This window comes from Calonectris borealis, chromosome 11, assembly GCF_964195595.1.
Source record: "Calonectris borealis chromosome 11, bCalBor7.hap1.2, whole genome shotgun sequence".
In the NCBI taxonomy this organism is placed as follows: domain Eukaryota; kingdom Metazoa; phylum Chordata; class Aves; order Procellariiformes; family Procellariidae; genus Calonectris; species Calonectris borealis.
Window position 1 is genome coordinate 2913738 of NC_134322.1, and position 25256 is coordinate 2938993.

The window sequence follows — 25256 nt, forward strand, 5'->3', positions numbered from 1 at the left end:
TCAGTATCAGAAATGTTCTTTGGAAGAATCATTGGGGCTATCATTATCTTGGGTAGCTTAATTATCAAATTCATTGGTTTTAGTAGGTTTAAATGTATAAATTCCTTTTAGAATGCATTTGCACTTTTTTTTAAATTTTACTGTTTAGTTGATTGCTTTTTCAAGTATTTCAGTTTGTTAAAAGCTCCACAGTATTTGGATTTGCACGAAAGCAAGGATGAAAAGGCCTAGAACGATGTTGTTTTCAAAATTGTCTTTAATGGCTATACTTTCTTTTCTTTATCTAGATACAACAATGGTGGCACATACGCTGTTCAGGTGGATTCTAAAAGGGCTCATTCTGTCTTTTCTGCTCAAAACTACTCTGTCCCTAAACCCAGATGATCCAAATGTTTGTAGTCATTGGGAAAGGTAATGTATAACATGCCAATTTTTTTTTACTAGCTGTTTCAGATTTTTACATTTAAAAGGCAAAATAAGAGCCCGCATTTGCTAAATACCACCCTGCCTCACAAAAGAACATGGATTTGCATGGCAGAAATAGCACTTCTGAGTGCCTTTGAGGATTTGGATCATCCCAAAGAATTGATCCTAAAGCTAGGACTATAGATCACATATCCCTGTGTTACCTGCTCGCTCAGCTACACTTTGGAAAGCTCCTTCATAGTTTCAGCTAGAGGACTGCACAGGCCTATTTTCATTTATCATGGAGAGACTTAGAGAAATGGTGGTCTTGTTCTGTCTTGCTTTTTTCTGGTTGTTGTCAAGCAACACTGTTAGAGATTTCAACTAAGTTTTAGGCCCTTCCTGCTGCAACATGCAGGCTTATTCTGCATGGCCTGAACTTTGTGGCTTTGTCTGCCAAATTCGTGTCAGCATCAAAGAGTATCTGCATGAAAGCACTGAGAATTAAAGGCCCTGGTAATTCTGTTCTCTCTATTGTTACAGTGTCCTTGTCCTAAAAGTGGATCTGTGCAAGACAGATCTTATGAGTACATAGAAACACACTAGCTTTGATAGGGTTCACATTCATGCAGGGTCTGTTTGCAGAGGCTAAAGTTCCTGTACTCTTAAGTTTAACTTGCTAAATTTCCAGTTCTGTTCTGTGGTTTAGTTCCACACAAATATGAATTACTGTACACTTCAGCAAAATAAACCCCTCAACAAAAGCAAAAATGGAATCATACTTTAATGGCACTATGTTTTGATTTTAGAGGCCTTAATTAGAGAACTAACTGTTTGTAGGTAATGCAGCTGCAAAGCAAAGACTGTACAGGAATAGGATTTTGCAGTCTGTGTTGTGAGGTGAAGTGCATTCAGAGCACAGGAATAAAATATTGATTTTGTCTGAAGAAAGTCAGCAACCTAGAGACCCAATCAAGGAGAAACAAAAATTAAATACCAAAATTGATTGGTTGTACTGACCAAGATGACTTTGTTACTTAGATGTTAATAAATCAAAGGGAAAAGATTATTAGGGCAATTGCTGGATAACTAACGCGATCGTAAAATAATAATCAAGATTTGTGAGTGCTACTGTTTTACATTAATAACGAGCAATGTAAATATTTTACATCTTGGCATTAGTAGAAGTAAAAACACTATTGTCAAACCCAGCAAATTGTGATAGAGGGCAAAAGCAACATCTAATAGAACGTTGGCTTGTCTAGAAGGGGCATGACAAGCAGGGCAGTAATAGTCCAATCTTCGATTTCAAGCCAATCAGACCCTCCAAGCAAATATTTTGGTATTCTCTTACGGGTGCAATCTCACAGGGCTTAATCACATCAGCAGTCCTGTTGATGAGAAGGAAATCACTTGGATTATTAAGACAATCGATATAATGAATGACTAGGAGGATCTAATTCCTGGGTCTTGACCCTGCCTACAATGATTTCAGTATCATTCTCCAAAGATACGTAGATCTGATAAAGTAGAGCTTGTTTCCAGATCAGAACCTGAGATTATGAGTCTCTTAAGCAGTGCACACACTTACAATGTTCTAAAATGACTGACACTAACAAGCCAATGAGATTTGTGTTCCTATATCATGTCAGAGGCCCAGGCACTTTCAATATAATCATAGTATTAATACCTGTTGCATGAATAAGTAGTGTTTTGGGAAGGAGATTGCTGAATTCTTGGTATTGTTGGAGCTCTGTGATTTCTGATCATTTTGCCCAGTTTTGGTTATGTGCATTCACAAGGGAGGTAATCCCATTCTAACTGTATGTCAAAGTGTTCCAAATCAAGATGCCAGTTAACTCATGTTAACCCAGATAGTTCTGAGGTTATTTCTGCTACAAATTAAAAGGATTAAAGCAGAAAAATACAGCACTCTTCAACCTTTTACAAATGATCCTATTTGATTGGTGCACCCAATATTTGAAGTAATGATGCTGCTTCATCATAAAATGAAGTGTGAGCATCCCGTCACGCTGGCAAAATGCAGCAGTGCTAAGTTAATATAAGCTCTTACTAGCATTGTGGAATACAAGCAAAAATTAACAGTTCTAGGCAGGAAGGGAACTGAGACATTTTAAAAACATGGTGCTTTTCTCTCTTAAAATTTGCGCTATCAAGTTCACCACGTGCCCTTTTCACCTGGTAAACTATCATGAATTTTAGTAACATTTGTTTCTCTTCCAGAAGGGAATGGTTTATTTACTCAGACTGAAATCTCTATGCCTATTCCAGTTATGCAGCCCAAGTTAGAAGCACTTCCAAAATTTTCAGGAAGAGCCGTGGTTGAACGAAGCGCTTTTCTGGTTTTCGATAATGCCCAAAGTTTCCAAGATTGATTTAATTATTTTTCATACTGAAGTTACATGAGTAGTATATATAGGGAACTGAAGTTTTTCATGTTGCAACAAACACCCTTTCACTTACTTTCTTTGTCTACTCCTAGCTACGCTGTGACAGTACAGGAATCTTATGCTCATCCTTTTGATCAGATCTATTATACAAGATGTACTGACATACTGAACTGGTTCAAGTGCACTAGACATAGGTAAGAGCTGATCCCCAGATATTTTAGTTTTATTTTGCCTTTTTATCTCCTCACTTAACTTTTATTTATCCAAATTTTTGTGGTACTCTAATATAGATATGTACGGAAAGATGTATTTTAGTACAATAGCCAGGGTGTTCGGCATTCTAGGGCATTGATTGAAGTAGAGATACTTTTGCATGAAATTTGAGTGAGATCGATGGTAGTCTTTTATGGGGCCATTCAGGAGTATGTATCCTTGCCATTCACCCCACCATGTGATCGCAAGTTTTTATTACATGACCAAACATGACTAACTATCCTTTCCAAGTGGTCAGTGCATGTCCAGGTTTTTGGTAGGAAGTCCCTGCAGCTCCTACATCTTGAAGAATCAGGCACTTGAGGGTCAGTGGTGGTTATAAATGGATCCATATTTGAAATACTGCATCCAAATCTGTATTGAAAATCAGGTAAAATGAGGATGGGTCCATTTCTAGCACTGAATGAAAGCTGATACTAAATAGTTAATTTTTTGAAGGCGGCAAGGTATCATTGTTATGTTCATTCTGATTCCAAGTAGAAAAGTATCCTAAAAAACATCCATTAACATTTGCAATCTTTTAAGGGGGTTTTAGCAAGCTACTTGGTACCTTAACTTACACATTCAGTAGCAAAGAGTTGTTCAGCACCATCGCAGTCTGTGGGGTTTTGCTTTTTAGCTTCTCTGTTACAACGTATGGAATTGAACAGAGATGCAGAGCTTTCTGGGCTATTGTATAGCTTGGAATGCAGCAGAATAAATTCAATCAGTTTATCTAACGTGAGGGACAATAGATTTTGTTCAATTTAGGTAATTTCAAATAAACTAACATGAACAAAGCTGTTTTGAAGTGTTTGCTGTTACATATTTTCTCTAATGTGGTATCATTGCTAATGCTATGAATAAGTCTAGAAAAGCTACAGAATGCTTAACACCTTTTAATTTCTGTGCACTATAGATTCTGGTGGGGAAAACATGCTTTAAATACTGAACTGGGACTATAATGTCATGTTGCAAGGCATTAATGCCTTGGAAGTCTTAGCAAGTAGGAAGAAATCACTTGGGGCTAACTTCACATTTTGTGTTTCGAGAGCAGTTTCCATTGTGGTAATTTCTTGTGTAGCACGCTGACACAGTGGTCTCCGTAGAAGATTCTGTTCATTCCATTGATGATAGCTGATCTTGCTGATATGTGGAAATGAATTGTTTATTCTTGAAGAAACTCCTTGCCCTTGCTTTAGGACTGGGGAAATGTTTTAAGATACCAGTCCTAGGAAGGGCTACAGGGATTGACTGTCATGAGTACTGTGTTTACAGTACAAGTTATATTTCAAGTTTCAAAAGAAGTATTGATTTTTTTTTTTTTTGTGGCTGTTAATATCAAAAGCTTTCATGCATTTTAAAATAATTATTGAATGCTATCCTTACTATAATTTAACACAAATATAATTCCAACAGTAGGCATTGATTTTCAATATTGTCAAATGGCTTTCTGTCTTGCAATTTAGAATAAGTTATAAAACAGCATATCGAAGAGGACTAAGAACTATGTATCGGCGAAGATCTCAGTGCTGCCCTGGATATTACGAAAGTGGAGACTACTGTATACGTATGTACAGAGCTTTGATTCAGATGTGGCAATTAAAAGTAATTTTTGGAGGAGCTGTAGACAAATTAAAGATGTATTGCAGTAGTAATATTAAGGGCTGATTTTCAGAGCTGCTCAGAACCTTCAGGTCCCACTGATTTCAGTCAGAATTTCAGATACAGAACATTTCAGGTATATGCATTTCAAGCACCTAAGTAAAATTTTGCTGAAATCATTGGGGAGGGCGTTAATCAAGTTCCTGAGTATTTTCTTGAATCGGACCTTACTTTGGGGAGTAATTTTTGCAAGTACATACTAACGTTAAAGGATTAGGGGAACTGAGAACACTCTTAGGAATGAGCTATTACATGGTATAAGAAGCAGCGTAAAGTTTCTGCCTCTTAACTTTGAAAGTTCTTACTTCAGGTAAGAACAGTTAAAATCTCATTGTTTTTCACGTGGTTCCTGTCAATAATTTTGCTCTTTTTAAAGCTTTGCAGATGTCCGGAGAACTTTGTCCTAATTACACTGTATAAGTAAATAAAAAGCTATGGAGTGTGTTAGATAGTCTAAGGGGGACAAAAAGCAAAATAGATCTTTCAGCAACACCTAAGAGCTTTGTTAATTAAAAATATCCTGTACATTAATGTCACGTGTTTTCAGTATTGCAGCTTTTTAAGTACTCTGAGACAAAATGCATTTGCTACGCTTTGCTTAAAAGGAGAGTGGAGCTGGGGATCTCTTGTCTACATCTTGTTAGAATGGGATTATGACACAAGAAAAACACAAAGAGGTTTTGATCAGCATGAGAACCCAAATTGTATTGACAGGTTTAGAATGCCATAGAATAATTTAAATGTGAAAATGATACAATTATCCAGCTAACTTTAAATATCTTGACACAGTGCTTTAAAGCTATTTCTATCTAGTTCTGTTGGTGTTTTTATCTTTTATCTGAGTTCCTATATTTTACTTATATTGTAATATATGAGCACCTCAAAAACATGAATGGACCCTAATCTCGTTTTAAATGAACTTTATGCCAAACAGTTACTTTAAAGGGGCTTTGGACTGTGAAAAATTACCAGCCCTTTGAGATAAGGTGTTAGAATTAGCCTTATTCTACAAAGAGAGTAATAATTTGATCTTTTGAAGTGCGAAATGCTGTTACTCAAGTCCTGAAAAACATTTAAAGTAACCTATTGTCTTTGCTAAAATCCTTCCCATGTTAAGTATGTACTTACCTTTAAATTTCTCAAGTGTCAATATCATTTCAGCAGTTGTTCCACATACATTTATTAACAACTTGAATTTTGTAACTCAAAATCCTGTCTGGCACAGAACATATTTATTTTAACTTTCCTCTCTGCAATCTATTGATTTTTTTATTTTTTAATTGCCATACTGGTTGCAACAACAGGAGATCTCTGCAGACTTTCTGATTCTTTGAGGATATTAACATTTATTTTAAAGTGCTTTTTTGTTGGCATTAATACTCAAGAGTTCTGCTGCTGCCAGGCAAATTTTGTCTTTATATTATGGAGAAAGAGCAGCATACGCCATACACCAAAGTTTTGCTAATGCAGAACAGTCAGCAGGTATCTCGTCAGACCAGGAGTTTCATGTTTGATACAGTGCAGATAATACATTCTCTCTGTTGTTTACATGTGCAAGAGTCAGGTTCTTATATTTCATTATCTGCACGGTCATAAATGCAAAGTGCATGCCTCAGGGACATTTTCTATCTATCCTCCTTCCTGGGAGATCTGAGCTGAGAGAGAAATGATGTAAAAGAAGTTCTGCATCATGATTGATTCTAGATACTTCATCCTATTGTTTTGATACCACAAGTAGCCACATAGACAAAGAAAAAAAACACCCAAACAAAAGAACTCATCAAAACTCTCTGATCCCGCAATCAACAGTTTGAAGGCACAAGAATATTTAGCTAACCTGATTCTTTTCACATCATCCTTTTTGTTTTTAACACATCAAGCCCTGGTCCCATTAGTTTTGTATTGTTTTATTTTTCCACAATACGTTCCTGTGCCAACAAGCAAATTCTCCCACTCATCATTCTTTGCAGTCAGCAGTGAATTCTATTTCATTCCTGGTGGCACCTCCCTGCTTTTGCCTCTTTCCTTACCTTCCCTTTCCCATTTCTTTCTTTTCTTTAAACTGATATTTTCTGCTGTTTTGTAACAAGTTAGTCTAGTATTCCTGTCCCACATTCCTCTAGATATGTTCAATGCCTGCTCCTTTAATGGCAGCTGCTATAAGAGAGAGGTCAGGAGACACCATCAAAATCATTCCACTTGCCTATGCTGTCGTAGGGCAGCATGGTTCGGAGATGTGCTTCCACTAAGCCCCACTGACGTGAAGGGAAGGAAGTTCTAGCCCTGCAGAGAAGGTTCTCCCCACTCAGCCAGCCCTTTAAAATCTATTCCATTAGCAATCATGGAAGCCACTACAACATGGGGAGGAGAGAATACATCCCGCAGTGAGTCTGATGATCAAAAGAAAGTTTGATTAAAAAACTGTGTAGATTAAAGGCTAATTGGTTCTTCTTTCATTAATAGCAGTCTTTATTTCTTGCAAAAGTTAAATAGCTTTGTAATTAACAGTGACATGTTTAGACTAAAGAAGGCTGAGTTTAAATCTCTATTAATGACTGTTTCTTGGATTTTAAAGCAAGAGTGAAGGCTTTCAGCTACTGTTTTGATCTTTTCCCTTCTCATTTACTATTTTTAAAGGAATGTTAGATATATGTTTTTATCATTGTTCTCCTGTTGGGACTTATTGAATGGATTAGGTCTAATAAAATCTACCCTCAGTTCTAAATAATCAGGTTGACCCAGAGCTTCTTGTTCTGCCACTCTTTCTCTGGTGTCTTTTTTGCCTTTTTGAGATGGGGCTACTGCCCCATAAAAAGTGGAATTCAGGCACAAGGTCAAATAATTTAAATTGTTGACTAGTAAGTTATACATTTGGCCATTAATACTTAGGCTAAACAAGTTTTGGGATATGAAATTGTCTTTGTGCCTATAAAGGGCTTGGAATATTTTTGGCTTGTAATGGTATTCAGAAAATACCACCTGAAAAATGCTGCAAATGCACATCTGCATTTTTTTTCCATTGATGTCTTAGAAATGGTTGCTACCATTCTGGCAGTTTTGCAAAACAATTCCCCTTCTCTGAATGTTCTTATACATGACATAGCTTTTCACTGAGCTGTCCCTGAAAACAAACAGCATAGTCTGGGTAGTAAATCAGTGCAACTATGATTTACTATACTTTGTATGCTAAGGTAAGCTTTTGGCAGAGCAAATGCATAAACTGCAGGAAATCTTTTTAAACAACCACAGGGTTCAACTGCCCTTCAAGGTTTTTGTAAGGATGTTTTAAAATTATATTGCCTAGATTAGTATCTGCGGTAGATAAAGCACCTCTGAACATTTTGCTGCTCAAAAAAAAGAAGAAGAAAAGGAATATTACATGGCTTTTTTTGTGATTTTTACCCTTTGAGTAGATGGTAATTGAATACTTCCCTTTAAGAATATGTCAGGTGGAAAGATCCCCTGTGTACTAAATGGATACGTTTTTGTCTGAGACACCAATGCTTTGTTCAGTCTGTCCATTTTAATCTTATTCTTGCACTACAGATTTATATAAAAGAGACGTTTCTTCTAGGTAACAAAGGGTCAGAGACCCAAGCATCAGAGAAAAGCAAGATGGAACTACAAGCGGCATCTACTTATATCTGACTTTTTGGCAGAAAAAAACAACCACGAAACACAAACTTGGGAATTCACCTTTTCTTCATAGATTGAGATATTTTAGCTTTTAACAGTTTTATTTTTCACTCTCATACCTTACACTCTTTTTCTAATGTATAGATCTATGCAATGCGACAGGATGTAATAATGACAGGATTAGTGATTTAACAATCTTATTTGCTGCCATTTATCTGTCATTCAAACCTGCCAAAATTCAGCAGAGTTATAGATTGACCATTTCATGGTTCTTTCCTTTCTTGGCCAAGATATTATTGATCGTAGATTGTTTCTCAACATACAGTTTTCCACATTATAATTGCCACAACCATCATCAGTGCTCCTTGACTTTGACAAACCTTTTTATAGAGAAATTCTTGGTCTTACTGGTTGAATATAAATTTGTCACCTAGAGTGGTAGTTCACTCAGGCCAGAGGTTAGGGTCATTATTATATTTGCATGTAGTTATTTACCCATCTTTTCAGCTAGCCTATGTCTGACACCCTTAATGAATTTCAAAAACAAATGAGAAATGTTTTTTAATAGCTGACTTGGTGAAATTATGTAAACTTGGGACCTGATTCTTTTCAGGATTTTAAATAATGTTTCATAAATTCTGTAATTCCAATAGCCATGCCAACTTCATAGTATGATGTATGCTTTTATGTTGTAGCAATATGAACATTCATACCTCAGGATGGCACTCAAATTTACAAGGCTGCATATCTAGTGTAGTTTTTATAATCTTTGAAAAGGCTGCCTTATTGCAGCCATATGGTTAGATTGTTAAACATCTGTACCATAGGAGTAACAATTCCAAAGCTTCCTGCCATCTGGATGAATTACAATACTTGCAATTCAATGCATATGTTACAACAACACACCGACACCACAGTAGAGTGTACTTATGATGAAAAGAAAAATAATAGCTTATGTGATCAGTGCAAAAGTTGTACACTCTTAGAAAATGTTGAATCAGCGGCTTAAACTTCCTGAATATTCATAATGTTTGTTCATATGTCAGATTTGTTGATTATTTTCACTTTATAAGGCAGTAGCTCATTAACATTTTAGAAGAAATGTTGTCCCCCTCCTCACCTCAATTTTTTAATTCCTCATGGTGAGCATTCCTGTAACTTGAAAATATATTGTTTGAAAACTGCTGGACTTAGGAAATATATTTTTCTTATCTTTATAGACACACTTTAAAGCTGGTGCTAGTGCTTTCTGTAAGACCTTACTGTTACATTATTCAAGTACGGCATTCTGTACATCAATAATGCAACATAAATTAAGGGAAATGATATAGCAGTACATAGATACTTTGTATCAGGGGACATTCTTTTTCTCTTTCTGATTTGGGATCTATGAGTGCAAGAAAATGGTGTGGAGGGCCATTCTTCATATAGGGTTATTAATTATAGAGTTGAAAGTACAGTAGGAGACACTTTGAAATTTGTCTTTTTATATGCATTTGAGATGACTGCATTATGTCTCTTTCCAGTGAAGAATATGGGGAAAATAATTTGGGTCCTGTGTTCCCACCAGTGCTGGTTTTGGCTGGCGTAGAGTTAATTTTCTTCACAGTAGCTAGTATGGGGCTGTGTTTTGGATTTGTGCTGGAAACAGTGTTGGTAACACAGGGATGTTTTCATCACTGCTGAGCAGGGCTTACACACAGTCAAGGCCTTTTCTGCCTCTCACCCCACCCCACCAGCGAGGAGGCTGGGGGTGCACAAGAAGCTGGGAGGGGACAAGGCTGGGACAGCTGACCCCAACTGACCAAAGGGATATTCCACATCACGTGACATCATGCTCAGCATATAAAGCTGGGGGAAGAAGAAGGAAGGGGGGGATGTTCGGAGTGATGGCGTTTGTCTTCCCAAGTAACCGTTAGGTGTGATGGAGCCCTGTTTTCCTGGAGCTGGCTGAACACCTGCCTGCCGATGGGAAGGAGTGAATGAATTCCTTGTTGTGCTTTGCTTGCGTGCGCAGCTTTTGCTTTACCTATTAAACTGCCTTTATCTTAATCCATGCGTGTTCTCACTTCTAGTCTTCCGATTCTCTCCCCTATTCCACCGGGAGGGAGTGAGCGAGCAGCTGTGTAGTGCTTAGTTGCCGGCTGAGGTTAAACCACGACACCATCTGAGGGGAAACTTGCACAGGAATTAAGAAATTCTGCTTCTAGTAGCGGTAATAGTCATAGTCGTAGTAGCAGCAGCAACATTCTTACCACTGTGTGGTGACTGGAGGGAATCCCTGTTTTCTACTGAATGAGCAAGGTTGATAGGAAAGCAACAGAAGGAGCATGCAACAGAACTGGTTATCTGCGTTCAACTTCTGCTACCATATTGTAGAGTGTAACCTAGAAGCCATGTACCAATGTCTAACATACCATTTTACACAACACAGTGGAGCAGGCCACAGCTCTGCAAACAGTAGAGGCCTTTGCTTATTCATTCTGAGCATCTTGGGAGGCAAGTTTATGTGGATAGGAAGAGGGAGATCAGCCTTATAAGTAGGCCAGTTCATTTTGTGGCATAGATGAAGATACTGGGTTACTATTTAGCCTAAAGATAATGGAGAGACCTCTTTGATGGGAAGGTGAAAAAATCAATTCTCATCTCCCATCCATCATTTTATATTTGCAGTCAGCTTCTGGATGCTGATGCATTTGCAAAGATGCTGGTGGGGAGTAGTAATGAAATAAGGGAAGGACATCTGGAAGAAATGCAGTAGAAGGAGAAACAAAGTGTTCATACAAAGGAATAAGAATAGTATAAAGGCAGAAAGGAAGGTATGCTGAAGCTATATAATGTCTCAAGGGGCTTAATAAATACCAGAGGAAAAATTATGCAGGCGTTATATTTAGAAAAAGATTTAGACTGTTGCTAGTGTAGCAGTAAAAAAGCTTTTCTGGCTGCTTTAGGCAATCTCAGTTGGATCAGTATAAAAGAATACTGGGAACGTAGTCACAGAAGGAGGCACTGGATCCAGGGCTACTCATAGTATTCATGCTAATGGCCTGGAACCCTGGAAGCTTCAGCAGGATCCGAAAAAAGGCACAAGAATCATAGATGTGAGTTCATTGTTGAATTCAAAGAAATCCATGCAAAGTTTAGTCCATTAATTTGCCCACTTTTTGCAAAGACAGGTTGGTCCCCAGCTGCTGTAACTCAGCACAGATCCACCATGTTTGAATGGACATTTTCAATTACTTCATCCTCACTTCCACATCTTCTTTAATGTCTCGATTCCCTTTCAAAATCCCCTTCCTCCTCCTTCTCCTGCTTTAATACACTTGAGTGTTGTTAATGCTAGTTTGCACTGATCTAGAACGGCATGGTGGGCACTGGTGGTAATCCACAATAGCTTTACGGCTCAATCCTTCCTATGTTGCTGGTATCCATTCCCTTGCATAGACTTATAAAACCAAGATCCTGTCCATCCCATGTATCGGTGAACTGTTTTTCAGGACGTATACATACAGGACACTTGCCATTTATTGAATTATGAAGGCACAGAACTCCAGATCTTTCCCTCCAAAAGAGTTTGAGGTTCATTAGTAGTCCAGATGTGTATGTCGTGGTTTAACCCCAGCCAGCAACTCAGCCCCACAGAGCCGCTCACTCCCTCCCTCCCGGTGGGATGGGGGAGAGAATCAGAAGAATAAAAGTGAGAAAACTCATGGGTTGAGATAATAGATAAATTTTAATAGGTAAAGTTTAATAGATAAAGCAAAAGCCGTGTGCGCAAGCAAAGCACAACAAGGAATTCATTCACTCCTTCCCATCGGCAGGCAGGTGTTCAGCCAGCTCCAGGAAAACAGGGCTCCATCACACCTAACGGTTACTTGGGAAGACAAACGCCATCACTCCGAACATCCCCCCCTTCCTTCTTCTTCCCCCAGCTTTATATGCTGAGCATGATGTCACGTGATGTGGAATATCCCTTTGGTCAGTTGGGGTCAGCTGTCCCAGCCTTGTCCCCTCCCAGCTTCTTGTGCACCCCCAGCCTCCTCGCTGGTGGGGTGGGGTGAGAGGCAGAAAAGGCCTTGACTGTGTGTAAGCCCTGCTCAGCAGTGATGAAAACATCCCTGTGTTACCAACACTGTTTCCAGCACAAATCCAAAACACAGCCCCATACTAGCTACTGTGAAGAAAATTAACTCTACGCCAGCCAAAACCAGCACATTGTGGTGAGCTGGGTTAACTTGTTGAGATTAATAGGGTCATAAAGAAAACGGATGTGTGAAATGAAACACATGTTTAAAAATGAAGTTGCTTTCTTGACCACTTCTTTACATCCTTCTCCCATTTAATAGATTTATTTCCCTTGTGTTCTGAGGAAGTTTTAAAGCCTAGTAGAAAAGGAGGGGGAAAGAGAGAGAGAGGAAAAGAAGTTACCTAAATCCAGATGGCCTTTAAAAAGAGCTTCTGATGTACATACAAAATCTGAGATAGCACCTTTTTCCACTTATTTTCTATTGTAGTTTCCTCTGGCTGTGACCTTGCCCTGACCAGTTCCAGAGTCTTTGTCACACATTAACTCTAGACGTCTGGGAAGCCATCAGTCAGACGTAGGGGATTGTTCTAAGACAGATTCCTTGATGACTGAAAAAAAGAGCTACTGCAACCTATGCCAGGTGTAAGCACCAGTTGCCTCTCTTCCTCATTTCTAGGCATCTTATAAGATTGAAACTGTAAATAAAAATGAATCAATATCACTACAAGAATGTCTGAAGTGCATACAGTAGAATAATAGCATAACACGGTGTTGTGGGTTAACCCCAGTGCCTGCTCGCTCACTGACGCACGTAGCCACTCTCACTCACTTCCCCTGGTGGGACAGGGGAAGAAAGGAAGAGTGAAAAAAAGAAAACTTGTGGGTCGGGATACAAAAGTGTTTAATAAACAAAAAAGAAGTGGAAGAAGAGAGAAACTAAACAAAACAAGTAATGCAAAGGCAATCACTCACCACCTCCCATGGATAGATCGATACCAGCCAGTTGCTGAGCAAAAGATGGCGAATCTCCCGAAAGCCCCTCCTCTCCCTTTTTATTGCTGAGCATGACATTGTAATGCATGGAATATCTCTTTTGTTAGTTTGGGTCATCTGCCTGGTTGTTCCCCTCCCACCTTCTTGTGCATCCCCAATCTATTCACTGGGGAGGGGGCAGCAGTGTGAGAAACAGAGAAAGCCTTGATGCTGTGCAAACATTGTTCAGCAGTAGCTAAAATGTTAGTATTATCAGCTTGTTTTGGTCACAAGTCTAAAATACAGCACCATCCAAGCTGCTATGGAGAAAATTAACTCCATCCCAGCCAGAGCCAGTACATACAGCCATACTGTAGTTAATAAAACATACTCATCAATATGATCCTCATGAAAATCTCCTTTTTTTTTTTTTTGGTCTTTCCACCTCTTAGTTTCAGTAGTGACAGGGGACTACTTTAAAAGCTGGTGTGAACCACTCTTTTCAAATATTTTTCACTCACTTCAGAACCTTGGAAAGGACGAGCCAGTGTCTGCGCTGGCTGAAGGTTTGTGGACCTTGCTCCTGCCACCCTCTGATCTCTCAGCCATTTATAGCAACAGCCGTGGATGCCCTAAATATGTCAACCTGTCCTGGCAGGAGGAGGCATTTGGCTACCTGGGTGCATTTACTTATAGTTCAGCTGTGCCCCATCTTCTCTATCAGAGGAATGAGACTGGCTGGAAGCACTTGGCAGATTGAATTTGGCCCCAGAGCTGCATGATAGGCTTAAGTATACTGCTTTCAGCATCTTCCCGTGCATAATGTACATTTCTTTTATGTGAACTTTTGGAACGTGTGTCTGTAATTATTACGTCCTTTTAGTAGTCCCTCTGAAAAATACCGATGACATTCACACTAGGAATACCACGTGAGCCTGCCATATGAAATGCTATACCAGACTAGTTGTGTTTATTCATGTTGGTTTCTCAAATGCTGGGTAATACCTGGGAGTGGGTTTACTGGGTGGGAATTTAAAGAGGTTGTAGTTCCCTTTGTTCCGAATTAGCTTTGTCTTGTGTGGCATGTATTCCATGTCTCATGATAGGATAAAGATATATTATTCCATGGATTTCCAGTTGCTTTTGCAACTGCATCCATTTTTGATGAATATGTGGTAGCCTATAAAAACTGGCCAGCTACTCTGTAGCTTGATGCAAACAGATAGTACTCTGTTATGAAACAAGTCTATAACATTTATAGAAAGCGATCACATATGTTAAAATAAAAAGTACTTACAACTCTGAAGCATAAATCATTTAGACCAAAGTGTAAAAATATTAAGATGCCAAATTGTGCAGAAGATCACTGTGGGACTTTAGAAAAGAAGTAACTTCTTCCTATTGAAACCATGCTTTGCATCAGGAGCCTGGCTTTCAAAGGTGTTGAATGCTACAGTTTCCATCAACTTGGCTGAGAACTGTGGATATACGCCATTTCTAAGTAATGCTAACACCTCAACAATAATAAATGTCAGCTGTTGCTGTTGAATGAAGCTGTTGCTTTCATATGGATGTACTAATTCTTTCCGTAGCTTTATATAGCAAAGCACCTTCCTGAGACATTTGCATGAGTTACTTTAGTAAAGTGGGTGATAGTGAAGCAAAATGGCATGAATTCTTCATGAACTAAAGGTGCCCAAAGTGCACATAGATGGCAATTTTAGGTTTGCAATAGAGTCACTCAGCAAATCAGTGTTCATTTTTGGTCCCCCAATTGTTCTCAGTGAAAGAAAAAGATGATGTCGGCTGATAGCTTGAAAAGCATCTGTTAACACTTCATACTCTTGTACAGTGTAAGAGTATTAATCAGATATCAAAAAGGCTAATCAGAGACAGAGCTCTTCTAACCAGGCATGGATACTTGCTCTAGAACCAGATATTCTTTGACTGTTTACACAGACATTCTCTTTTTCTTTCTGTTACAGGATTATAGCATTCCACTTTATATTTGTGTATTGTTGCACATGCTTTTCACTTTAATAAAGGATTTTTAAGGCTCCCCAGGGAAATTTTTTATGAAACTTCAGACCATTGCAGATTTGATCACAAAACATTTTTGAATAATTTATCTTAAGCTCAGTATTTCTAACATAAGTATTCACTTTCGCAAATCTCACTTTCTCTGATGCAGTAAGTCAAGAAATATTTTAAGTCTATTTAATCCCAAAGCTTTCCTTCTTTTTATCAAGATTTTTCCTTTCTGAATACTGTGATTTACTTTTATTACTGTAATGCCCAGAAATCCATGTGCAAAACTGCTAAAAGATAGCCTCACTTGAAAAAGCTTACACCTTAACTATGTAAATTGAGTCAAATAAAGAGATTTTTTTCTGATTAAAAATAAGAAACTGTGTATGAAACGTGTTATAAGCATACTTGTAAAGAAATTAAACCGGGTATTCAGTATAGCAAGCAACAAAAGGAGGCTTTCAGTTACAGGAGTGTAGTGCATATATGAGCTCTGCTGAAGCAACTCATTGGTACATACCTTAGGATCTGATATCACTACATCTGTATTCACAGGTGTCATGTTTTAGGAAAATCTACAGTTTAACTAGAATTCCTTTTAAAAACATTATTAAAAGCATCCAAAATGATTTTTTTTTTCACCAAATACTATGTAATGGGTTTGTTTATGCAAATGCTATTTAACATTTGCCTTATAGTAAAGGATAGACATCTTCAACAGCTTCTGATAATGTAGGTAAAAGTTTTTATTTCCAACTCCCATCTTCTATTTTCAGGCAACAGTGTGAATCACAGGAATGGGAAAGTACATTTTACCATGTCTCATTAGTAGAAAGTTTCTCTAGACCCTTAGACATTACTAAGAAATTGGACTTGATCCTAAATCAGCTGACCTCCTGCAATCTAGAATTGGTTACAGACAGTTTAAACTAGTGGCTTGAGATGAGAATCAGCCCCCATAATTATACAATATGTTTCCTGGGGTCTTTTTTGCAGTTCTTTTCAGTAAGTTGCTCTGAAACACATTGCTATGGTTCCTTTTGAAATGTGAGAAAAGTGAAAAGTGTCTGCATTTAATTATTCCATCCCCAGTAACGTTAGTGTAGCTTATACATTAACATGATCTTCAAACAGACTATACTTCTATCCTTGATTTCATCAGGGTGACCTTCATTTGTAGCGTGTGGCTTGATCTGAAATGAAATCTGAAATGCGTTGGCCCTCTAGGGCCCATGCCATCTAATAGCCTGGCCTCAGTGACAGGTTTGCCTTTAGAAATTTGTCCATATTCATCCTATTTTGGCGAGAAACAAAGAAAAGATTTTTGTTAGATTGGCTTGATGAAATTTGGAATAAGAATGAAGAAAGATTTTGTCTGAAAAATCAATAGTTTATTCAATGTGCTACAGGAGTAAAATTTATCTAGGAGAATCGGTGTAATTTAGTTTTATTAGGTGTTGCATTGCTCAGCAAAGATAGCCAGAAGTATCATGCAGTCCAGATGTCTTGATCTATCTAGTTTTGATCTTTTAGGAACAACATTTTTGGTGCATCCATCCTCACTCTTACACACAGCACATACTCTCTGCCTATGAAAATCAATCAGCAGTGGAGCTGTGTCATTTACTGAGGGAAAATAGAATTTTCTTGGCATGAGACCCACAATTCAGGGCAAGTTAGTAATCAGAGAACTATGGACATGTAGCAATGCTACCAGATCCAAAAAGAAATATTTCAAAGGAACAGTAATATGATGGAATTTGTACACAAAGAAATTCACTTAATGCCCTGAGTGGGTAACCTGTAGCAAAATACGCAAGTGCTGTAATTTTGAGGTGATTTCCAGAGAACAAGGCAAGATGGCTTGGTTATTTTACTACACTGTTTAGGCCAAAGTCCTGCTCATGTCTCTCTCACTGTCTGCTGTAACACCTCTGAGATTCTTGCCCTTGTTATAAATGTTTTTTTTTAATAATGGCTCATTTTCTTGGACATTATTCTGTATGCTTCCTCTATCACTGCTTAAATCAAACAGCTACTCAGCCAGTGTTGGAACCCGTAAATTGTTGGTTTATTTGAGTGATACAGTCATAGTAAGAAAGCAGAGGTAGCTGTGATATGAAGCAAGGCAGTAGTAATATACTAGCGAAATTTCTATAGTGAGGTTCACTTGGCTAGAAATGCCATCCCACAACTGATGAATTTCATAGAGTTCTGCCATGTGTGATACAAGTACTTACCTATTCATCCGTAATTTAGTTATCACATTCCTCAGCTGTAGGGCACTGTCTTTTTATGATGGAAATGTTTGTTTCTTTCTGACTTACCACTTTTAGCTAATTTCTAACTTCGTACTTCGCAACTGGCAGCTCACTTCCCATTCCAGCACAACTCCTACATGAGCCTAGACTGTAGACAAGATACCCATACCTATGAGTGGAGAACAGTCATGCCTTCAGCAGTCCGTTGAGTCTGCCATCACAGATAGTTTGGTAGATCAGGTTATGCTTGCTCTTCTTCTGGTAGGTTTGGCTGCTTTTCCATATGTTGGCAGGAAAGCTGAAAGGACCAGGGATCTTAGTTAGGTATGAACTTCTCCTCTATTCCCTAGCCTGTCAAGAATTTCATTCCCTCAGGCAATAAAAAAAATTCCTTTAAGAACAGAATGATTGGGGAATTCTTCCACTGGTTTTAGCACAGGAGAATTGCTTCTTTCCTCTTCTGTCCTCAAAAAAAGTGGAGCCTCCTGCTGGCAAATACTATTGACTGCATTTAGTTTTGGTGGAGTGAGGTCTGCTAGATCATATACAGAGAGAATGAAAGGCAATGTGTAAGAGTAGATGTTAATATTTCTACATTACATAGAAGAAGATGGTAGTGCTCTTTCTAAAGGTGCAATATAAAGCACAATTTGCAGACAAATTGTCATTAAGTTTGCTGGTTGGATGAATCAAGCTCCAGTAGAAAATTAACTAGTGAAAATGTATTTTCTACAAATTGCTGGAAAGAGTTGGTCAATTTACCAAAATGGAAGGAGTAGACAGAGGGCACAGGAGGGGAAAAGCTTTCCTGGGTCATAGATTCTGATCTGCTGATTCAGGATCTCTCTTAACCTCATTAACAGTTTGAACTAGTGGTAATGATTGTTTTGAACCCTGCTGTGAGGCAATGGGAAATCGTTTACCAGAAAAGTTAAATGCTGAAAATTATCCCACACAATAATATTGTATTAGAACATTGATCAGCAGAATTGATCTCAGCATAAGTCTTTCTTCTCAACATGATAGAAAGCAATGATTTTTTCTACTTGAAGCAATGGCAGAAAATGCATAAAATCAGTTGCAGGCCTTAAACTATCAACAATTATCAATATTTAGCTGATCTTCATAGAGTTCTCTATGGGCTCAGGTTCACTTTCTGTGACGGCAGTGAGAAAGACTGAGCCTTAGAAATGGTAAGTGGTTTGGGAGTGTAACCCAAATCTGTTGAAATCAGGCATTAGACAGATGCTTTGTCTTCATTGCATAATTTGCCTAGGTTCTTAAACTTAACTCTCTCATGCCTTTGCACACATTCCTCTTGCCAGAGCTTGGTTGTGACTTTATCTACAGACTAACGGATTAGTGTTGCTTTTACCCAAACTCGTAACCTGTCCACTTTGCAGGGCAGATGCACTTCACTGCTCAGAGTCCTGCAATGCCTTCCCACAATTCCCTTTTTGTGCTTTGAAGTACTGCAAAGCTCTTCTGTTATTCGCACAGCCAAAGATACAAAGCGGTTCAATTCTGCTCTTCTGACATTTGCTGCTACAAGGAGGCTGCTTTTCAGCTCTCGTTCAGACATTATTAAATGGTAAGTACTATCTCCCATTCCCTCTCACTATCAGAGCAATGAAGCCAATGGGGCATCAAAATGACACAAAGAGTCTGCTAAATGTGTGACTCCCATCAGCCTCTCCTTTTGCAGGGCTCTAACCTTCTCCTATATTACTGTCAATGGTATTATTTTATGGTCACTGATGCGATGCCATTCCTGTCTCAGGGATATGCTGCTCCAGCTCAGCTTTTCCTCGGAATCAACCAGACTGCAATTCCAAAAAGTGTTCCACCAGCCTTGCTTTTCTCAGGGCATGTAGAAAAAGCGGCAATCTCTTCTCTGCCTTGACCTTCCCCTGGCACGGTTTACTTTCCTAACCACTCCCTAGAGTAAGGCCAATAGATTGCAACATGGACCAAACTAGAGTCTCATCAGTGCCAGATCCTCCAGTAATTAGTAAACTGTGAGCAGTCCTCCTGTGAGGGACCTGAGAGTCTGAAACACTGAGGTCTGGCTGGAATTATTCCAGGACCTGTACACCAGCCCATGTCATCTGCCTGGGACACTCAGCCATGAGAAGAATTTGGGAGTCCCTGTGTTTAACTTCTCATTAGTCATCAGAGCCCCAGATTACCATTTATCTGGTAATAGAAATCTGAGCTGAAACTATCGTAGGTTTTATGCTTATTAACAAATCTTCACCTCCTAGCAATTCATATAGGAATTTACTGATTTTTTGTCAGTGATGACACTGACATATGTCAGATTCTGCTCCTGGGAGAAGACAAAATCCTCAAAATGTATCATCTCCTCAATTCTTTTACTTCAGACACTCACAAGTCATCTCTGACATAGCCTACTCCCTAAGCTTTGGCAGGGTGTCAAGTCTGAGGATAACACAACCTAGCTGCTATCTTGAACAGATCAATATCTCCCTAAGGCTATGGTCAGAGACTCCCCATGTCCCAGATGACAAGACCATTGATTCTGTTCTGATTGCATAGATGCATAGTCTCTAATTCCAAATCTGCCAAAAAATGTAATGGAATTGCACTTACTTACAGAAAAAGGAGTTGGTCTTGTGACCCATTGCTGTTATATGATCTGCATCAGTCTCATCTTTCCTTTGCTCACATTGATCTCCTTGTTTTTGTGTTTTTTATTAGTACTTTCATCGGGTACCAAGAGGGAGATGAAAAATAAGGGTTGCCATACACTGAAACAATAAATTCCTCAAAGCCTGAGCAGGCTTTGAGATCTCTTCATATCTTCATCTATTAAAGTTGCTAAACCCTGCATTGAAGTGCTATGCAAGGTGATAAATTAATGGATGTATCCTGAGTGATGACCATAGAAACAGACATTAAGCAACGCAAAGAACTATTATCCCACTTCATTGAAACAATTATTCAGGAAACCATCTAATCAGCATGATTCCTGACAGAAAGTCAGTGATTTAGAGAGGGAATCTTCCGTTCCACAAATAAGCAATAATCTAAGAATGAGGAAAACCTACCTAGATGCATTAGCTGTAGTCATCTTTCTTCTAGTATCAAACCTCCCCTTTCTGAGCACATTCTAAGAGAATCTAGCCAAAAGCTGACTACAAGCCTATCTAATGAAGCTAATACCCTAGACTCAGCACAACCTGGATTCAGGCCAGTACATTAAGATGGAAACACCAGAGTGGCCCCGAGTGAATAGATTCCTAATGGATAAGGGGCAAGCATCTTTTTAATCTTTTTTCATCTTCTTTGACCTCTCTGCATTATCTGAAACCACTGGCCATGAGATAACTGCTATTTCACCTGACAAAATCACTCTTTCCCCTAAAAGTGGCATGAGGGACTGGAGGAATGGGCTAAAATGGCCCAAATTGTTCCAGGGACACATATTAAATAGTGAAAGAAAACACGACTTTTTCCATTAAATTTCTACTTTGTGTAGTCCAACAATTATCAAGCATGGGGCAAACTGGTTAGATGACCTGAAGTTAAAACACCAGCAACATGTAGAAAAAATGCAGGTCTACTTTTGGTTCGCAGCAAATAAGCGAAATTGGTCAGAGTTTGCGTGAGATCAGTGTATAGTGAAGAAAAACTGGCAGAGACTGCCTAGGGTAGGGCAGAGAAAAGAAAAATATTTTGAAGAACTTGCAGTCATGGGGCAGTGTCCTTTTGCCACATGTGCAGTCAGAATACACCAGTTCATTCTGCGTAGTTCTGGGAGAGGGCCTGAATTTCTTATTGTGTCTATGCTCTCATATAGTAGCATCTGTATCGTCGTTTAGCAATGTTTTCCATTATTATAATGTATCTATAGTTACTTATGCTTTCCATCACCTCCTGGCTGCACTACAATCCCTGGGCAGAAAGCCTGCAGAGCCTAGGAAACTCTAGCTTGTACAGAACACTCCAGCACGGCTCTTCAGCAGCACACGCTGCTATGAATGAGTGCAGTTCATGAAGCCTGTTTTTTGCTTTCTACGCTGGGTTCATTTAGACTTTGTAATTATACTGGTCTTTGTTTTGAAGATATTTTGCTTGTCTGGCACAATAAAGTCCCACCAGCTGAAGTGGGAGAGAGATGGAACTTGCTGGGTCAGTGGCTGTCAACTCCAGGTTCAAAGGACCACTGCAAGTGTTACCACAGTCCATCGGAAGCACAAGAGACATTTTTTTGACTCTGCCTTTTGTGAAATAAATATACAAGTTATATGATTGGACAAGCTAAGAAAACTTGCCCGAGCTAAATCACTTCACACTTCTTCCCCTAGAATGAAACTCTTCTATAAATGCACTTTCACCTCTAAGAAAGAGTCTAAGAAGGTAGTTGTGGCAGGTGTTAGTTGCGTTGCTTAACGGCGTACGAGTAGTCAGTGGGTTGATAATGTAGTGATGAGCAGGGTATAACAGCGCGTATAAAACAGCATGGTACAGCAGGGTTAAACCCTGCAAAGTCATAGTTTGGTCCATACAGAGGAATGCAGCACCAAGGAAGACAGAGTAACTCTGGATCCCTGGACTGTGGCTGCTTTTGTCTGGGATAAACTATCTGTGGTGCCACTCACTTGAAGTAACTCTGCAATTAAAGTATTCTCCAGGCAGAAGTACTGCTCACTTAGCAGTGTGCTCCTCAATAACAATATCCTGGCTATTCCATACCTTTGTAGATAGGAGACACAGACAACCCATTCAATATATCTAAATTCAAATTCAGGACAACAATTAAAAAATAAGTGCTAGTGTTAGAGAAACCTATGCAGTCATTTCAGGTGTGAAAAGAGTTTAATCTTTAGGTCTATTTCCCTGAGGATTTACCTTACATGTTAAAAAAGGCACTGTTTGTAATTATAAGGTAAGTGATAAGCATCAACAACCCTTTTGTTGACTTTATTCCATGATAAGGAGCAGTAACTGTGTGACCTTGAATACGGCCGAGTAACTCATGCTAAACGCATTGCTACAAAGATGGCATTTTGGCAGGGCTTTGATGTAGGTCATTTTATTACCAGGCTGAATCAAACTACAAACTGATCTTAAACTCATGCCAAGAATGCTAATAATGAACTGATCAATGAGGTGCTGGATTGTTCAAGAGAATTGGTCAAGGGAAAATGCAGACATAAAAAGTCTGGAATTCCAAAGGTTGAACTGCTTGGGCTATTATACTGAGAGGAATTATATTCCTTGCATTAGTACAAGTTTTCTTTACTCCAGGGGCCTTTAGCTGAGTGTTGAACAGGACAGTGTCAGAAAGTATATACTTATCTTTATTTTTCTTGACCTTTATGTGCAAGTAATTTTTATAGTTCCATTAACTAGTAAGATCATTTGCAAACCACTGTACAAAGTATATTATGAAGAATGCCTTGGGGACCATTGTATCCTGTTATGTTGAATGTTAAGAGAATGAAAAATTAATTTAAACTCTAAAGATTAGAGCAAGGCAAGACTTCCCTTTTATAGGGGAAATTCAAAATTTTATTTGCTATGGTAAAACTTTAGAGTTGTACCCTAATATGACCTTTATATGGACCTTTGAGGCCTGATTCGAATCAGGCAGTGCAGGAGTGATTATTTGCCTCCTTGAATAAAATGGCTTGTATCAAAGCCTCCCCTTTTAAAAAAGGGATTTCTGTGACCCCCACATATGGGATTACTCCTGTGTAATTTCACAGCTTTAAATGACTGTATGCTTGTGAGCTCATAGCTGCTTGTTTAGCAAGTTAATAAACCAGAGGTGAGAGAAACCACGGTTCCAAGGAGTGTCTTTACGTTAGTTGACTCTTTAATTGCTCACTAAACATTATCATCTTCAGCTATGCAGGACTTCAAAACACCTAAAAACAGAGATGCAGTTCTCTGTAGTACTTTTTTGTATTTTGCATATCACTGCTTTAAAATGAGAAATACTATCTTGAGTCTTGCTTTTAAGTCTCACATAGCACTCTTCCCAAGGGACTGGAGCACTACTACAGAAGTCAGCTCTTCGGTGCATAGAGAAGTGATTAAGTAAACTTTATTAGCTTAATTAGTCATTATTATTTCATATTTATGTTAACACAGTTAAGGTGTGATATGATTGTGTGGCTAAATCACCTAAATTTAGACCAGTAATGAGCAGGAGTTTTGTTATTTGCAAGAGCAAAGAAATAGTCTGCCATCAACCTTCTTGCTTATAAATTATGCTTTGACCTGAGAGCGTGGCCTAGGATAAAAAAGTTGCATGTTTTACATGTAAGAATGATTTATTATTGTAAATGTCTGTACAGGGAACAGAAAAATCTCAGTTTCGATTTCCATACCTCTCGTAAAACTAATGTGTAAGAGTTACATCACTGAGAATCGTATTCTTAGATAAAGCTATACGGGGCAGAATTTTCAAAGTATCTGTATCCCACCATATCGTATATCTTTTAGTACACTGTACTTTTAACAACAAATTATAAGTTTGAGGCTGTTCTGTATGTGGACTTCTTGTCATAGATAACCAGCCATTTTTAAATGATTGCATGAAGGCGTGTATTTCTTTATTGGAAAATCCTGTTTTTCTAACACCCTGTCTTGAATTTCATCTTACAGCTGTGGACTAGGATGCCTCACTGTGCCTCACTGCCTTCAAAAACCCTAACTCAAGTAAAATAAATGCACAAAAGATTAGGACAATTAGTGACTAGAGAATGAGCTATCAATATTTCATGTCCCCTGCAATACTGTCTAAACACAAGATATGAAATAAGAATAAATTGCACTTTTGACATGCAGCGAACCTAGGAAGAAAATGACTAATCTAGAAAGATCCTGCAGTCGTTATAATGAGGGAACATTCTAATCACTGGTCACGTGTGATTTGATGGATAAAGAGCAGGAAGATTTGTCCCATAGGATTATTCAAAATTCACTTGTAATTTGAAGTTGGATTTAAATATATTGTGAATAGCTTAGTTGGTTTGGTCTGCAATGACCCAAACACAGAATAGACAGCAAAATGTTTCCATCAACTTTGATGCCTGCCTGAGTGCAGATTCAAGATGTGATCCAATCTGGTAGTCCAAACAGGATGTCAAATACAGCAGGAATCGTTCAAATGTACAAGGCGGTAGTGGAAAACATTTGGCTCATGAGGTACCTGGGAACTGAAATGGTTTTTCATATGCAGGCCCAGTGCAACTTTAAGAAGGTTCGCTGGCTGATTTAAAATGAATTGGGTAGTTCAGCCTGGTTTTCAGTACAGAAACACAAAGCTACTTCCCAAATCAGCTTTGCTGGCCTTGTTTTAGACAGGAATGAATTAATCTTTGACTTGGAATAAGTCTTTTGTAGTCCAGCTTCAGCCAGTTCTTGGTTAAGTAAGCACAATACCCATTTCCCATCTGATATAAAAACACAGGATATACAAACATAGGTTATATATGATAGATATCATATATATGTGTGTATATATATTAATATAGTGATCTCATTGCCACTACATCATATTCGTTAATAACTCATACATGTTAGTCTAGATGGAAATTATATGTTCCAACTTAACCATCCAAT

General features: G+C 38.5%; 1 protein-coding gene across 2 annotated transcripts in view; it reads left to right on the forward strand.

Moving 5' to 3' along the window:
• Positions 1–4130: 4130 nt before the first annotated feature.
• Positions 4131–25256, forward strand: part of MEGF11 (multiple EGF like domains 11) — a 213583-nt gene continuing 192457 nt past the window's right edge. Inside the window, exon 1 of one of the 2 annotated variants that reach the window (XM_075159743.1) lies at positions 4131–4638. In XM_075159743.1, coding sequence (XP_075015844.1) covers positions 4578–4638 — 61 coding nt within the window. In that variant the 5' untranslated portion in view covers positions 4131–4577. The remainder of the gene's footprint in view (positions 4639–25256) is intronic. The other variant, XM_075159742.1, reaches the window with a different exon arrangement.